The sequence below is a fragment of the Musca vetustissima genome, unplaced genomic scaffold, assembly GCF_032173495.1.
Source record: "Musca vetustissima isolate MV318-11 ecotype Yass unplaced genomic scaffold, APGP_CSIRO_Mvet_v1 utg18190, whole genome shotgun sequence".
In the NCBI taxonomy this organism is placed as follows: domain Eukaryota; kingdom Metazoa; phylum Arthropoda; class Insecta; order Diptera; family Muscidae; genus Musca; species Musca vetustissima.
In genome coordinates, this window is record NW_026882521.1 from 81032 (window position 1) to 99004 (window position 17973).

Below are 17973 nucleotides of genomic sequence, written 5' to 3' on the forward strand. Positions count from 1 at the left end.
AGGAAGTGCAACGTGTCGTGTAGTCCAGTACACATGCAGAACATGAATTAGGTATCGAGCCATCAATTTTTGCTCGAAAGGCAATATTTTGTTCTACTAATTAAGCGACTGCGTCAGTATGAATGAAATTCCGACCTTCTTGAAAGGCTTGTTAATCTAGGGATTCAAAAATGTATGTTTAGACCTCTCTTTCTAGATCTAGACATGCCTGGGTGCGGGGGTTCTGTCCATAAGGCTACGACCGGTGCGTACTACATGGACAACATATAGTTGTGACGATGGACGGGGGACCTCATGAAGATGGTCCCCAGGAGTCAAGAGGAGACACCCTGTTGCATTTCTCAGGGCAGCATTTTCGCAGGTTGTTTTTGTTGTTGTAGCAACAAAATACATCGTTTTTTTGGTTATGAATTGTCTGCTTCTAAGTTTTCTATCTCAAATTCAAAAATGTTACAACTTGAATGGATTGTGTCCATAGGCAATTTGGTGATAGGTGAGTCGGCTAAGCTGGGCAGTTAAGGAAGTGCAACGTGTCGTGTAGTCCAGTACACATGCAGAACATGAATTAGGTATCGAGCCATCAATTTTTGCTCGAAAGGCAATATTTTGTTCTACTAATTGAGCGACTGCGTCTGTATGAATGAAATTCCGACCTTCTTGAAAGGCTTGTTAATCTAGGATTCAAAAATGTATGTTTAGACATCTCTTTCTAGATCTAGACATGCCTGGGTGCGGGGGTTCTGTCCATAAGGCTACGACCGGTGCGTACTACATGGACAACATATAGTTGTGACGATGGACGGGGGACCTCATGAAGATGGTCCCCAGGAGTCAAGAGGAGACACCCTGTTGCATTTCTCAGGGCAGCATTTTCGCAGGTTGTTTTTGTTGTTGTAGCAACAAAATACATCGTTTTTTGGTTATGAATTGTCTGCTTCTAAGTTTTCTATCTCAAATTCAAAAATGTTACAACTTGAATGGATTGTGTCCATAGGCAATTTGGTGATAGGTGAGTCGGCTAAGCTGGGCAGTTAAGGAGGTGCAACGTGTCGTGTAGTCCAGTACACATGCAGAACATGTATTATGTATCGAGCCATCAATTTTTGCTCGAAAGGCAATATTTTGTTCTACTAATTGAGCGACTGCGTCTGTATGAATGAAATTCCGACCTTCTTGAAAGGCTTGTTAATCTAGGATTCAAAAATGTATGTTTAGACATCTCTTTCTAGATCTGGACATGCCTGAGTGCGGGGGTTCTGTCCATAAGGCTACGACCGGTGCGTACTACATGGACAACATATAGTTGTGACGATGGACGGGGGACCTCATGAAGATGGTCCCCAGGAGTCAAGAGGAGACACCCTGTTGCAGTCTCAGGGCAGCATTCTGGCAGGTCTGTTTGAATAACATTCCAACCTTTTTGATAGGCCTGTTGATGTAGGGGTTCAAAATTGTATGATTAGACCTCTCTTTTTAGATCTTGACGTGCCTAGGTGCGAGGATTCTGTCCATAAGGCTGAATATTCTTCCACTGTGTATCCCTTTCATTCGCAAACCACACTAATGCACATAGCTTAGCACTGATCACCGCTCTATTTCTTTATAAGAAATAAACAACGTTTCATTCTCAGGGCCCCAAATGCTGCCGTCTAGCCTCAACTGATGTCATCAATAATGGGACACAACCCTATGATCGTTTAATCATCCGCATTAATTTCGATCTCTATGCCGTCAGGTGCTTGTGGAATTTTAGAAATGTAGAGGTTAAACAATTCCGGAGATATGACCCCTGCTTGGGGGAGTCCCTATTTCACTCTACGGGTTTTGGACGTCTTGTTCCTGAATTTCACTGGCGTCCACACATATTTGCCGGAAATTTGTCTTCCCTGTGTCCTTGAACACATTAGTGGTTGATGTGGGGATGTGTGGTTGATCGAATGCTTTATTGGTATTCGCATATTTTGCTGATGTTATTGTTGTCGTAACAACATCCACATTTATTTATGGCAAGGATTTGTGCTGCTTTCCTTTCCTGAATTGGGGGAGCAGTCGGAATGCCTTTTTGGTTGCAAAGACCCACTAATATAGCCTCTCTCCTTAGGAATAACTTCGAAAATAAGTCTAGAAAACTGGTTGTGATGCCCAGGTATAAGCACTGCTTTGTTCGAATACAACCGAGATCGATCATGACGTAGCCTCTTACGATGGCAAGGATTTGGTAACTTAGCCTAAAAAACTTGTTGAGGGGCCTAGGTATTAATCGACAACCTAACTGCAAATCAATAAATATTGATGGGTACGTGGTCGCTATTTCCTCCCGATCGTTACATGTTTCATAGGTGGAGGGTGACCTAAGACTTTTTATATAATTGGTTATTTAGAGACGTCAATACCACAATATGTACAATAGATTGGAATCCTGAACATCTAACCATCAGTCTATATTTTTGTGATGTCCATATGGCTTAAATTAAATTCCTGTATGCATTTTAAATAGTATTTGTCAAGTTCTTTTTATTCTTACCTTTACTTTATTTGATATGGCGTCCCTTTATGATGTTCAAAAGCGATCTTAAAATGATGCAAATTAATGTAGCGAAAAAATTAACTACAACCGATTAACAAACATCTTTGGTTACCAGACAATCTCCGAAGTTTAAGTATAATAAAACAAAGAATTTATTTGCGCGTTTAATTTTATTAACGGCACAGCAACCTTTCAAAATCAATTACATTCATAACAATATCGATATTTCATTGGAAAAGTAATCGATTATTTTCCACACAACAGCATTCAGACTATAAATTCCTAACGGTAACGCCGATTGAATTCAGTATGGCTCGGTTCTCTGCAAGTCGTGTGTTACATTAAAAGTAAAACAGAAGAAAAAAACTAAGAAAAATTTATAAACAACAAGTGCAAATAGTTGATAAACGTGAATTAAAGAATAATAAAAAGCCCAGCGCCAAATATTTATGACAAAAAGTCAATTTTGTGTTGTACAAAATTAAAAGAAATAGAAATTTTATTTTGTTGGGTAAAGCCAGAAGAAGACGTCTTCTCTTTTCATTTTTTTGTGTTTTGGTGTGTGCGTTAGTTTGCGTAGAAAGGAAACGTTGTGTTGTGTGGTGGTAGAAACGAAACGACGAGAAAACAAAGAATTTCGGCATAAATATTGAAAAACAAAAAAAAAAAAGAAATTACTAAAGAAAAATTTATAACAAAACAAACAACAAATTATTATCTTCTGTGTCTCTTTTGATTAATTTGTGTAGTGGAGAGGTGAATTTGAGTTTGTTAAAAAAATAATTGGTATTAAAAAAAAGAACCCCAAAACAAATTGCATGTTATATTTGTGTATCATTTCTATACACAGAAATGCATTTTGTATTTGTTGCTTGAGTGTGTGTATATATACATTGTACGACGACGTTTTCCAATTGCATTTGTGTTGTCCCCATAAGATTATTTATTTTGCTTTTCTTCCATTGTCTCTTCTCGTTTCGTCTTGTCTTGTCGCATTTGCCTTGTTTTGTTTGTGTTTATTGTTTGTTTCCAATTGGAAAATACAACACTGTGTCTAATATCAAAGAATAACAAGAATTGCGAAAAAATAAAATGGCACAAATTTCTTGTCCCAGTGAGAGAGAAAGAGTGAGAGACCGCAAAGGAGAGAAAGTTAGCTAGGAAAAAAGTGTGGTTAAGTTGGAAAATATTGTTTTGATTGTGATGCCGGTAAATTGTTTAATGACGGCGTTAAAAGTTTTGTTATGTTCTGTGTTATGATAAGGGGGATTGTTTACATTTTGCTGAAATGAGAGAATGTTTAATACCGGTAAACACGATTTATGATATTTTTAATATTATTTTTTATAAAGAAAATAAAGTGGATAAGGAAGTCATTAAAATTATTTAATTAAATTATATAGACTTATCAATAATAAGTTGGACCTGATTGAACTTGTGAAGCTTCTGTATTATAGTGGATCTAAATTGTCATTGGTACCCATCAGTGTTTTAAGGTTTGAAGTCAGAGTACTGACTATATTTGAACGAATCCTTGTTGACCTGGCCGCCTCAACAAGTTGTGCAGGCTTAGTCCATATCATGGCACAACGTTATGCCATGTTCAACCACAAATCCTCGGTCAAAAAATTTCTTTGTAGCCCTCAGTAACACCCACTCTTCTAATTAAAAAATGATAATAAATGCGATATTTCGACTGGTGTTGGTGTGACTGCCTTAGCACCCTCTGTCCCGACCTCTAAAAGAGTAACTTCAAAAACAATTTTAACTCTTCCCCAACGACAGATCACTACAGAATTAGGCCACTCTCCTCACACTAGAATGTCAATGAATTGTATGGAAAAATGAAAATGAGGAAAAGCTAGAAATGATCGAACATTTACTCGGTATTTATCAAATGCTCCGTAGCACGATATATCGATTGTTTGGCACAGGCAAGATAAATTCCCTTCTTTCTTTTCCCTTCCTTCTATCTTTTACAAGTATTTTAACTCGAAGTCATAAGTTCTCTCCCGAATAGGTCTTATCCAAAATACAAAACATTGTGAAATTACTCCTCTATAATCTATAGGGGAGAGGGGGGCACCTTTGAACACTTTTTGCTTTCAAGCCTTATAAAATTTTGTATTTTATAATTTTTGGTTTCTTATAAATTTTAACTAATAGGTACATATGTAACCTTTAAAATGAATATACATATGACATACTATAAGCTTGATAAATATATTTTATTACTGTTTTAATGGACGAACTCAAAGTGTTCATAACTGCCCCCCCAGGGGGGCACCTTTGAACAGGGGTTGGCATTTTTGAACGACATGGTTTTTTACAGTGTTTATGTTCAAATATGTATGTATTTTATTCATACATATCAGAAAAGCATTAATTCATTAAAAAATATATTAAAAATTTTCAAAATTTAAAAAATTTAGATCAAAAATTATTAAAACATAAAATGTCTTTAAAATACAAATTAATATGGTGAAAAATACACTTAATTTCGTAATTATATTAGCCCATTTGAAATTTTGAGAAATCGAAGCCAAAAGTTAAAAACTCCTTTTTTTACTCGAGTTTAATGGGCATGTTCAAAGGTGCCCCACCCATGGCATTTTACGGAAATTTAAAATAACTTTTTTTGTAATAAATATATATGAAAGAAATTACATTAGTTATGTTTGAAATGATTGTTGGAATGCAAAAAATTTGTTTGACGAAAGAAAACTATCACAGAATTCTTCCTGCGCCCTTACAACCAAATGAATAAAAGTTTACAATGACACTGAGAAAACATGGTCACCCATGCACAATTTTTCGACAACTGAAAAAGCAAGCCAAAGTGGTTTACGCATATAGAGAACAAGATTGCCATATGCAAAAATGTGGTTGCGGGTCGGAAAAATATTAAACCAAGATTTTCTGAGCGCTGTTCAAAGGTGCCCCACGTTCAAAGGTGCCCCCCTCTCCCCTACATATTATTTCATAATTAGATAAATTAATAATATCTTAAAACCCTCTCTAAATCAAATATCTTGCTTTTGAACAAACCAAAACAACCATAACACTAATTTTTAACGCCGTCAACAAATTTCCATCAACGACGGCAGCCAAAATGTCATTGTAGTAGTCACCGAAAGCTCTCCGTTGTTGTTACATTTACTTGGCTCCATACTTTGTGTCCGCTGCTGCTGGGAGAGAAGAAACGGAGAAAAAAATTTTGCAGAAATTTTGACAAAAATAAACACAATAAATATCAATTGTACAATATTCAAATATAACAAACATAAATAATTAAAAAATAATAACAAACGCGAGAAGAAATCTGTGCAAATAAAGTGAAAAAAGCGCCAAAATTGTTAAACGAAAATATAAACCCGAACCGTGCAAGAAAAAACATACAAGAAATTCGTCTTCCCTTTTGGTTTTGCTGTGTGTGTGGTGGACCGTTGTGTTTCGTTTTCTCTTTTCTATATTTTGTTATAATTCGCGGACATATTGTTTTCCATATTGCCGAAAAGTGAAAAAAATACACTCTAAACAAAAAAATCAAGATTTTAGCTAACAAACCTCTTCAAAACAAATCAAGAGGCGATTAATGTAAATTTAAAGTGGTTTTTAAATTATTTATGTGTCAGTTTGTCTGTTTGTTTTGTGTGTTGTACGGAAAAAAAGAGTGTAATAAGAACATTTGTTTTCCTCCATTTTTTTTGTTAAATCTAGTTTAGCGCCAATGATGAGTGTTGTGGCCTAATTTTTAATTATTGGAATTTTTATTAACATTTGTGAAGTTGTTGTTTTAGTTTTATTGTGTCGGCATAACATTTTTTACGGAATTGTGGATACCCTTCCTATAAAATCAGTTTTGTTTGCCCATTATAACTTCTAAAAAAGAACGTAACCCCTAAATACGGCACTTTACAGTCCGCCTCAAGAATTTATATATTGTGTGATTAAGTGGACTCCATTGCATTTTGTGGTTCCATATATATATATATATATATATATTTGCTAATATGCAGAAATTGGAGAATTGTACCATATGTTGGCCTTTATTTAGTTTCTTAAGTGCAGAATCTATCCGGCTGTCACATATGCGAATGAAGTGTTTTTTACTAAAGTCATAGGTTATGTTTCGTGGAGGAACAGTTATTTAGTGCCTGAAATGTGAGAATATAAGAGAGTAAACTGAGGGATATTGGACGTATGTAAATATTATCCAGGGGAGAATTTGGACAAGCCTGTGGGTTATGGTTGGATATATTCCGGAGAAGAAGTTTAATGTATGAACTTCGTATCTACGAAGCAAATTTCGTATATCGTTTCCAAATCTTCCTTATCCTAAGGTAAACGGTAATATTTCATTGATATACCAATTGGAGGTGAGAAACCTGATTCTGCAAAGTATGTTACGATCCTTATCCCATTTTGATATCTTTCATCCTTTGGGAGGTTGGAGTATCTACGTCGTGATAATTCCGACCATATGCATTTTGAGGTTCTGTACCTAGGTTCCTCGAACTATCTCGCAACATATCTTAATTATTTTGCAAAAAGCCAGTGACCTCTTCACTCGGTAGGATAGGAAGACTTTGATCTCTTCAGTTAATTCCCCCTTATTTTGCTAAATTAGATACTCGGCGTAAGTAATGCATAGAAATACTACAGCTACGAACCACTTTTGAATTTTTAGTGCGTCACTTTATTACCTTAAGGGCCACCAGGTTATCGGCATAGAACATCACTGATCCAAGGTCACTTAACTCAGCCGCTTTGATTAACTCAGTCGCTTTTGTTATTTCTAAGATTTCTGGCAGGAAGAGAATACAATATTCGTTAAGTATATATGAGTTGCAGTACCTTCATCCACCTTAGAGCCATCAATTGTCTAGGATTCCCTGCGTGAAATAATAATGTTGAAAACCAAGCCGAGGCAGGGAGATATATAGTCTATCATTACCCAGAATATTACGAATTACAAATACATAAAAAACGCTATCCTAGTGTGAGTTCTTCCACGCTCCTGTCTCTTTAAGTCTCGGAGAACAAATTGCTGCTTGGAACTTAGCTGAAAGCAGTTACCAGTTCTAAGGAGCGATGCCGATCGTTGCTTGTACAGGAGTGTTCATTTCTCAAGCGCCTGTCATCAAACAAGATATCGATAGGTTAATATGGGAAGAACGACGATTAAATACAATCATTGTAGGATTTCTAAGCTCCCCCCTATTGAGTTATTCCATGGTTACAAAACTATTAAGATATCTTTTAGCTCGTTGCTCCACATTTGTTTTTCACATTAATCTGTGGTCGAGGACATTTAATTTTTCTTAGTCTTTAGAATGCATTGTTCTATCGTGTGGAATTGTGGCAGGTTATTAATAGACTAAAACTGGAAAGGAATGGAGTTCTACGTATTAAAATTGGCAGAAAATTTGACTGCGATATCTACCCTCCCGTTGAATATAGTTCTCTATGTCCTTAGGGTAGATTAGGTTTGGGGATGTGCAGTCACTAATGTGACTGCAGCACTCTGAGACCAACTGGGGGGCAACTCTGTATTGCGATGCGTGAGAAAAATTGTAACGCATCGCGTAATTGGTACTCTCTAATTCGTTTTCGTATCTCCTTTCGTATCTACTTTACGCAAATGTGGCATCACCGCACTCTGTAATACGAAAACGCATGTCAAACTCGTTCGTTAAGCGCAAATATCTTGCGTTAACAAAATAGCAAACGCAAAGGAAGCGAAACATATAAATAAGCTCCATTAAAGGTTTTATTTATATATAAATTGTAAATTATTTTAAGTAAAAGGCAAAAAAGTCACAGTTACAGACTCAGCAACGTCAGTTCCTAACTTTAGTAGATTTTATGGGGCAACACAGTGATTTGGCAAAGGGACAGTTGCAGAGTTCAAATGCGAAACAACGCGCCAACAATTTGTGGACAAAACTGTCTGATGACCTCAATTCAAATTGACCTCCTGTAAAAGATGTCGGTGGTTGGAAAAAGTAAAATATTTTTTATATAAAATGTGAAACTATGTGTGCATATTTATAGGTTGGTGTTGATAACCACCTTGTCCAAGCAATTTCAAAGCAGCGGCCTCTTTTATTGGAGTTGGAATTGTTGTGGATCTATTTGAAATGACGAGCGTTTCAAAAATACATAAACGAATCTTTATTGAGACATTATATATAAATCTATAAAAATTAAATATTTGAAAACATTTGTCACATAATTCGTACTTATATTTTCATACCCGTGGTCACTTAGGCAGAGTATATTTGATAGATCTCATAAAATTCTTTTTTTTTAATTCGTTCATCATTTTTGTTTAAAAAAAAAACACTCGTACCACACAAAAATATGTTTTCATTTACAATTTTTTGACGTTTCCTTTTGTCATTCTTCGTTATTGTTTACTTTGTTGCGACAGTGTTGCCCTATTTTCAATTTAGTTTGCGAATGCGTTTGCGTGAACGTTACAGAGTACCAAATTGTACTCTTAACGCATTTAGCTTTCGCATCGCACTTGCTTTCGCAACGCAATACAGAGTAACCCGCCTGGTCCCTTGTGATATTCCATGATATGGTAAAAAAGGGGGAAGGGGATAGAAAAGATAAGAAGCTAAACAAGCCAACACAGCCAATAGATGTATGTAAGTGTTTCCAAACTGATATACACTCGAGGACGACCACTGATTTGATGTTGCAGGATTTGATGGCTTTAAGAGCCGCCTGACTATCCACAAAGATAGTCACCGGTTCAACGCCCTCTGCATCCAGACTTTTTATCAATTCCGCTGCCTTCCAGATCGCGAAGATTTCAGCTTGGGAAACACTACATTTGCTATCTAGCTTGTAGGTAAGCTCAAGGCCAAGCCTTTCACAGTAGACGCCTGCCCCCGTACCTTCTTACATCTTGGATCCGTCTGTATAAAAAGCCAGATCGTACAGAGATCGTATGTTTCCAGTCGTCTCTACTGTGGATAACGACTTCTACATAGTAAAATCTCAGGTCTGGTGATATATAGTCGCTTAGTTATACACGTTGGTCCAATGTCATACAAAAATCGTTCAGGATACCGCCATGCCCGCAGGTACAATTTCGCCACAGATTTTGTTCATGCAGCCTTAGGGCACTACACGATGCATGACACTTCATGCTGCGACCCAGATGCCTTATGTTCAGTGCTCCTCGCGGCTCCAGTTATTAGAATCGAGGCGGTTCTTGCCATGACTAACTTTTCTAACAGGTTCGAGTAACTAACTTAGAAATAGCTCTCATATATGTTCCAATGTTTTGATTTGGAATACAACTTTCAAAAATTGTCTAAATGCGCCAACTCACCATGGTATTTTGAAGATCCTAACTAAAGTGATTACGGCCATTGTCGCATTTCTCTTTCAAAGAGAAAAAACATCCTCCCTGAAATAGCATGATAAAGATCGCATAGCTCCACCTATTTATTTTTTTGTAACCGCTTATAACTCATCGACATAGGTGATCAGGTGAAAATTCTAAGACGATTCTACAATGTCTATTTTAGCATTTAGCATTTTTTGTAAATGCGTCTTTGACGGAATATATTCATCCCAATACAACGGTATTTGCCGTCTTACCGCTTTCCTCCTATGACGACGATGTTCCTTAGAGTATCGCACTCTCTTACATTGTCACAGGCTGTCAGGAGGATTTGATTTATTTAGAAACAGCTACCATAGGAGTCCCTACATGCACGATTCTTGGCTTCTTGTTCGTATTCGCAATTGGTTTTGATTCATTACTGTGGTTATCCTTAGTCGACACATTGGTAGAGGTCTAGACAGGAGTAAGTAGATCCCTAGAGGCATTTCTTAAATAGCCTCTTTCGTACTACTTCAATTTCATAATGCGTTTCCTAAAATGAAGACATTCCTCTTGGCTATCAAGATGGGAGCTTTATCGAAGCACTGGTTTGCCAACAACAGTCGGCGAAAGGAAGTCATATATCAACGTTTTTGGTCAATATAATAAACGGCGTCATTTTAAGATTTTTTTCTTATGCCGATATATGGGCACTGAGTATATTCAAGTGCATCCCTATTTATGAGAATTTGATGGCCATAAAGGTATTTTCTAATGGAATTGACTATATTTTGGAAAGTGATGTAATTTGACTTAGAGCTTAAACCACCAGTAATGTTTAAACAACGTTACGTTTAACGTCCGTTTCCAATTTTCAAAACTGAGGGGCTGGTTTTTGGTATTTAGTTTCCTCAGAGGAATAAAAAACTCCGTGCAGCGATTTGCTACGGCACAGTCCCCTATAAAAAAATATATGCCTCATGTTGGAGGGCATACAAATTTAGGCCTGGCCTCCCACCTTAATAGAAGCCACACATTCTCCAACATCACTCGCTGGAAACTAATGTCAATACAAATATTTGTTTGAAAGATATCATATAGCCATACCCATTTTGGCCCTTTCCATAGTGGTTATACTTATACAGTATCACATATATTCTCATATAGCTTAAAATTGTATCCACAACTCCGTAAATGTGTTTATTTCAAAATTTAAAACTTTGATTTAAAATTTTTAATTTTTTTCTCTCTTCATTGACACCACACTAGATTAATAATTACAACTCCGGCATAAATAACTACTGTTGAATGCAACCAGGTTTGTTGTGCCCCCCATTTGTATATTAATACAGTTGTTTTTTTATTTTCAATTTTTTGCTTAGCCCTATGTCTGCCTGCCAGCCAGCTTCAAATTAAAAATTAACAAAGCTTTTAATAAACAAAGAAATACTTCTGAATTAGTTGTAGACGTTTCTTCATTAAATTGCTTGCTTCCTTCCATTGGTGTTCTGTTTATTTTGTTCATTTTTGTTTATTACTTTTGTCGATTTCGTATCCTTTTAGCTTAAAGTTTACATTGTTGCTTCCAATTTTTGTGTGCAGTAGTTTTGTGTTCTCCGTTTGATTCTAATGTTCTTTCGTTTTTTGTTTTTGTTTTACTAATGACTCCTTGACTTGTTTGCTGTGTATCCTTTGACTTGTTAGTTGATTTTTGTTTTGTTCTTATTGTTGTCTCAATTATTTCAGAATTCCTTTGTTTATATTTTCTTTCATGTTCTCATATTCTACTTCTTTGTTTTCCTTCAATTATCCTTTCAAGTTTTTTTTTTTTTTTTGCTTTTACTTCATCCGATTTATGCAGTGGTGTTCTCCATGGTCATTTCATTTGAAGTTAAAAAAAAGTAGTATTGAATGAAACACAATGTCGTCAGACAGATGACTGACTGACCACCACCACCAGTAGTTTGACATTGTTATTGTTGTTTTGTGTGTTTTCCTTTCTTTCTTTTTTTTCATTCATATGCGGTTAATATTTTCCTTTGATTTTTATCAAATTGCTTTATGTTTGTATTGGTTAACCACAGCAGGACCACGAATGAAAGTTGTAATGACGTCATGTGATAGACCAATCACACACACACACACAGAGAGAGGCACGCAAGTTGTATGGGGTTGAGGGAGGTCATAAGAGGTTGCCTTGTCTTGACGTTTGTGTGATATGTTTATAGAATATTTAGAGTTTCAAAATTGGGTGGCTATTAAAAGAGACATTTAATTGTTCTGCATTGACCTATTCCACTGATTTGTTGTAATATATTCCAATCCTGTAAAAATCACTCCTCTGTTGACCTTATAACCTCTGTGTATCAAGGAGCAATTTCTTCTTTTGAATAATGTTAGGAGATCCGTATGACCAGCAAGTGAGGAAGATGTTGTTTTTGAAGATGTTCTGAAAATGTGTATATTTTCAGTGTTACATACTATTGGAGAGAAGGCACTGAAATTGTGCGACTATGTGATACAATATACTTCTCTTGTATAAAACTCGTCGTTGTAGCAAAAATCGTCCAAGAATTTAAAATTTATGTCGATTGGTTTTCCTCTCATAATCCTCAGGAATTTGGAAGATACATTGATCCTACTACTAGGATACTTGGTATTTAAAATCTTAATGATACTTCCAAAATTTCAGTATTTTGAGGATTTCAGACACGTTTTTCATCCAAATTGGCTTTACTTCGATATTTTGGGTTATAAAAAATTATCGATATCGGTTGACGTTTAGCCAACATAGAACGGTACTCCATATTTGTCGGTATTTTTAGAATTTCAGACATGTTTTTATCTCTTTAGATCAGAGCTCCGAAATGCTCGCTCGAATTCGAATAAAGAGTGAAACTCGCTCGAATTATAGGGAACTCCTGGAGTAGAAAAAGTAAATAGAGTTTACTCTATTTTTCTCTGCCACTCAAATAAGAGCGGAGGTGCTTCGCTCGTTTTCGAGTGGGAGTGAAATACGCTCGAAATCGAGCAGATTACACTCTTGCCGAGTACTCTTTTATTATTTTTTTTTTTATTTTTTTTTTTTTTGTGATACCGTTGTTTTACTTGATGTTGTTTGTGTGCATTGTTTGTTTGTTTTGTGATGTTTGGTTTGCAGTACTGCTGGGAAAGCATGCATCAACAAGCTCGTTTTCTGCGTTCTCTTTATGTAAGTCATTTCATTTTTGTAATGATCTATCTCCCCACAGCAAACAAAAGATCAAAATAAAAAAAAAAAAAATAAAATAAATTGGTACTACACACACACAAATAACCAAACAACCAAATTTATTTGTCCACTCGATTTCACTCTTAGAGTGAACTCTTACTCTATTTCGAACGTTTCCTCTCACACTCTTTTTCTTCAACAAGGAGTACTCGCGAGCACTTCCAAACAAAATAAAAGAGTGCAGAGTATACTCCCTAAAAAACTCGTACTCTTTACTTACTCCCGCTCGGGAGTATTTTTCACTCGCGAGTAAAATCGAGCAAATCGGAGCTCTGCTTTAGATATATGTCCTTTTTTAAAGATTCCGTCCTTTTATAAGTATTTTAATAACCATATTCGAATTTTATAGGCGAATTGGATATAATTTAGCAGATGCAAACATCTTTCAGAAAATGTTTATATAGGTTCTCGTATTGGTATAGCCCCGTTTTGGGTATTACACGGAAAATAATCAATGTTGGCTCACATTTTGATATATCCGTTTTGTTTACGTTTTGTTACGATTTTGTTTACGGCCGAATCTTTTCTCTGCACTTCGTGGAAACCTTGGGGATCTTTGGATCCTCCGTGGACCAAAATGGATAGGGGTAGTGCCCTTAACATAATCAACTAAGATGGAGAAAAATAATAGGACATATAAAATTACGGTGCAGGGAGTTAATAACCCTGTACCAGCTGCAATCGTTGGTGAGACCACAAACCACGTGTCGTCGAGATCAAGCGATTGTGGTCCGGCTGTTCTAGGTGTGAATGCCTTGGCATTTGCAGCTGTACCTGCTACAACCGCATCATTTTTACCCCCAAATAAAGATGAGGGCCCGACAATTCAAATGGAAAACGAGCTAGTCAAGACTGACGCAAATCCGTCTACGACTGACAGAACTGTAATTCTGGGAGGGGACGACCTACATGGGTGTTATTCGCGATAGTCTAGAAGAACAGAGTAGAGAATTCTTTGACCAGCTGAACAGGCTTGTACCGGATGAGCAAAGTGTGGATACACTTCCGGAGGAACTGCTACTAAATCTTAGCCAAACTGATGATGAGCTGGACACTACGGTGATTCCGGCCAAGTCTAAACAGTGTAGTTCCTGTTGGCCGACCGAATTCAAGTCTGACTCCAACAGGTTCTGCGTCGGCAAATACCCACAATAAGCTTCAAAAGCAGACCGCGACTACAGCGATGTCTGACGATGGGTAATCTATCGAGACCCCAACAACGGACAGAGATTCAAAGGTCGAAACTGCCCGAGAAGCATCCGATGCCAAGCACTATAAACGTGCCGAGATGTGAATTTGCTTTCGAAGAGAGAGGTTCATCTCATTAAGGGCAAGATGAAATTCGTAAGGAAGTTCGGGTCCCCTGCCGAACCGGACGGCTCGGCTAAAAATCTCCAAAGTGACCTCGGAACTAAGGCAGCACGGTCTGGCTTTTTACAGACGGATTCAAGATGGAAGGTACGGGGGCTGGCGTCTATTGTGAAAGGCTAAGCCTTGAGCTTACCTAAAAGATGGATAGTAACTGTAGTGTTTTCCAAGCTGAAATGGATGCAAAGATCGTAGAACCGGTGACTATCTTTGTGGATAGTCTCTTTTTTGAAGGCTCTTAAAGCCTTCAAAACGTGCAACATCAAATCTGAGGTCGTTCTCGAGTGTATAGCAGTTTTGGAAACACTCACTTACAGCTATCGGATGTGTTGGGTACCAGGACATTGTAACATCACGGATAATGAAAAAGCAGACGAATTAGCTAGACGTGGATCTCAATCTACAGATCTAGCAATCGATAGCTCAATCAAACCACCCATCTGTCATCTTTTTCGGAACGTTGAAGCGTTCTTCGACGACCCAGACAATGAACTCTGGCACAATGAACCTAATTGCAATGGTCAAGATCTATCTTTCTTTTTTGGGTGGTTCTTCCACAGCCATGTTGTACCCTCTTTACATCAAATATTCGATAAATTACGCTTTAAATTAAAATCTTCCGAAAGTCTTCGAATTCGTTTTAAAATATCTTTTTATGGTCATTCATATTTATTTTGTGAATATTTTGAAGATTCCGTTGATGACCAGAACAAAAATTACATAACATTCACTGCAATCCGTGCTCACCACCGGGTTTAAACATAGTATTTGTAACTTGCAGAAGGATATACCCAAAATATACCCATAGCCACTCCCTATAATATTTACATTTATGCGTCCATGCCATAGATATTTTTTGACTGAATATTTGATCCTTGTGAAATTTCTCTATAAATAATAAAAGACTGTTTAAATGTAAATTTGGTAGAAAAAATACCAAAGGGCGCCCCTATCTCGCAGTATGATACATGTCAGTTTTCCATTATTCGCTAATGCAATGTTTTATGGCATTACGTTCGTTTTTTTATGAGTCTCCTCGTTGAGGGAGCGTAAGCTAGAAATGTATACAGCAGCCTTCGTAGTAGTAGTATTCAGCTTGGGAAAAAAACCTCAAGAGTATTAGCTACTGCGATATCCCGTGGCATTGTTCAAAGTTTTCTCAACATCCTCAATTGTTCTGAGACCAATTGTTGAATTTATACCAGTTTGTCTTCTGAGGATTCCTATAAGGATTCTATTTTCCTCTGGAGGTAGGAATTTGGAAAAATATCATTCTATGGCCCGAGGAGGAACATTTTTCACATATATTCCAGTTCGTAACCCCAGAGTCGTCCATATTAGTGAGAGTTATGTTAATGACCGCACCTCTCAATCTATTTACGAACGTGTATGTGTTTTCTAACTGAATATTTGATCCTTGTGAAATTTCTCTATAAATAATGAAAGGCTGCGTGAACAGTAGGCGATGTACTCTCCTCTCTTTAGGGTCTTCATAAAATACATTATTTAAAAGAGTTATATTTATCGTTTTTAGTATAAATGTTGAATTTTTTTTCACATTTTAATTTCCATACTTTAATTTCCTTACTCTATTATTATAAGTAGATATTTTTACAAATTTTTGAATTTTGTTGTCTTGTAGATACATTTTTTACTTCTCTCCTTCTCTCACTCTTATTTGTGATAGTGCCTCTTAAGTAGATGTCGTTATTAAATAAAGTAATATAAAATTAATAACATTATTTATGTCACAAAAAATATTTTCCATTTTTTATTTCAAATTACTTTTTTTGTTTTACTTTCTTTAGTTACAACATAAAATACACACACACAATCAACAGAAAATAAAGGATTCATCATAACAAACATCATTTTGCATCCGTCGATCCAACATCATCATCACTACTACCACTATATATAATCCATATCATCTCATCATCATCATCTATTACAAGCTATTTTTTCTGTTTTACTTCATTATTTACGCGCTTCAATTTTTTGACAAATAACAAAGCTTATAAAAAATAAAACAACAGACGAACCGAACAACAACAAAAACAAGAAACCAAAGAACAACTTAACAACAACAAACAAAACAACAAGGACTAGCTGCAATACATTCTATTTCTACACAACTATCTCTCACCAATCAACCAACCAACCAACCAAACAAATAAACGAACAAACAAATATTTGTTGTATCCCGATTATTCAAGAAATATTAATCAATCAACCAATTACTTTATTAATATTCTTTGCAGCGACGCTTATCATCAGGCGGTTATTATGAAAGGTTATAATTTATTCCAATTTTCATATATAGAAACAATTTTATAATAATGTATTTATTAATTATGTAAATTAATTGCAATATTATTTATTTTTTTTTTACATTTTTATCTCATTTTTCGAAAAAGAAATCCAAAATTCTTTTTGAAATGCTATTTAAGAGAAGCTTTTTTGAAAATTATTTTTTTACTATATTCATAATTTTATTATTTTTTAATGTAATATTTAAAATTTGTTCTTACATTTAATTAATGATAGCAGGTATTGTGCCAGTGAAATGCAAAACGACGGATGATGGTACAATATTTTAAGTGTAACTGACATCAAAAATAAGGTTTGCGATGAAAAGGACATCGAATGTTGAAAACCTTTATTATTCCATTTATTTATAAATAAGAGACTGATATGTTAATGTTTTACCATTATTTGAATGTAAAACAGCAAGGCGGAATCTAAGGATTTTTTAAATTGTTTTAAGATGAACTAGAACTTATGTGATTTTTTTTCATAAAAAACTATTTCCCTTACTTAAACATTCTCGGTTTCAAAAAAATTAATTTTGTATTTTGATTTAATTCGAATCTACACTAATTCAAGAATGTCCCTATGAAATTTCAAGTGAAAATCTCAAGAACTCTTGAAGATATAGCCGAAACTTAAAACGCATTTTTCTACAGCGTTTTTGCGAATAGCGGGCACAATAACTCAAAACCTCTGGAGAGAGCCAGACATGCACCCTTTCTAAAACCGTTGGAATTTTCGGATTCCCATGTTCCAGTGAGGAGTTATCATGCCCGCCATCAAAAATAAGGACTTTTCTTTAATCCTATAAAACACACTTTTTTGTATATTAAGGTGCTTTTCCGAACGTAGAAACATATTAGAGACCCATAAGGACCTCCCAGGTCAAAAACATGGATTTTTCGTACTCGAATTGGAGGAATATATACCTTACTAATGTACCTTAAATAAAATCTCATAAATTTTAATAAGTAGGAAATATTTACTTAACCTTCAAATTGATGTGCTAATTATAAAATATATATTCCGACAAAAAGCGTTCAAACTAAAATATAAAGTTTATTTCTACAAGTTTTTCCGGTATTACATATCGAAAATTTTAAGCCAGAATTATATAGTAGACTTCGAAGACGACAGCTGGATATTTAT

The 17973-nt window shown here is 35.7% G+C and overlaps 1 protein-coding gene across 1 annotated transcript in view; it reads left to right on the plus strand.

Annotated features, from left to right (window-relative positions):
- Nucleotides 1-16682: 16682 nt before the first annotated feature.
- Nucleotides 16683-17973, plus strand: part of LOC133328985 (CCR4-NOT transcription complex subunit 6-like) — a 145022-nt gene continuing 143731 nt past the window's right edge. Inside the window, exon 1 of the mRNA XM_061537489.1 lies at nucleotides 16683-16807. Within this exon, the coding sequence (XP_061393473.1) occupies nucleotides 16801-16807 (7 nt within the window). The 5' untranslated portion in view covers nucleotides 16683-16800. The remainder of the gene's footprint in view (nucleotides 16808-17973) is intronic.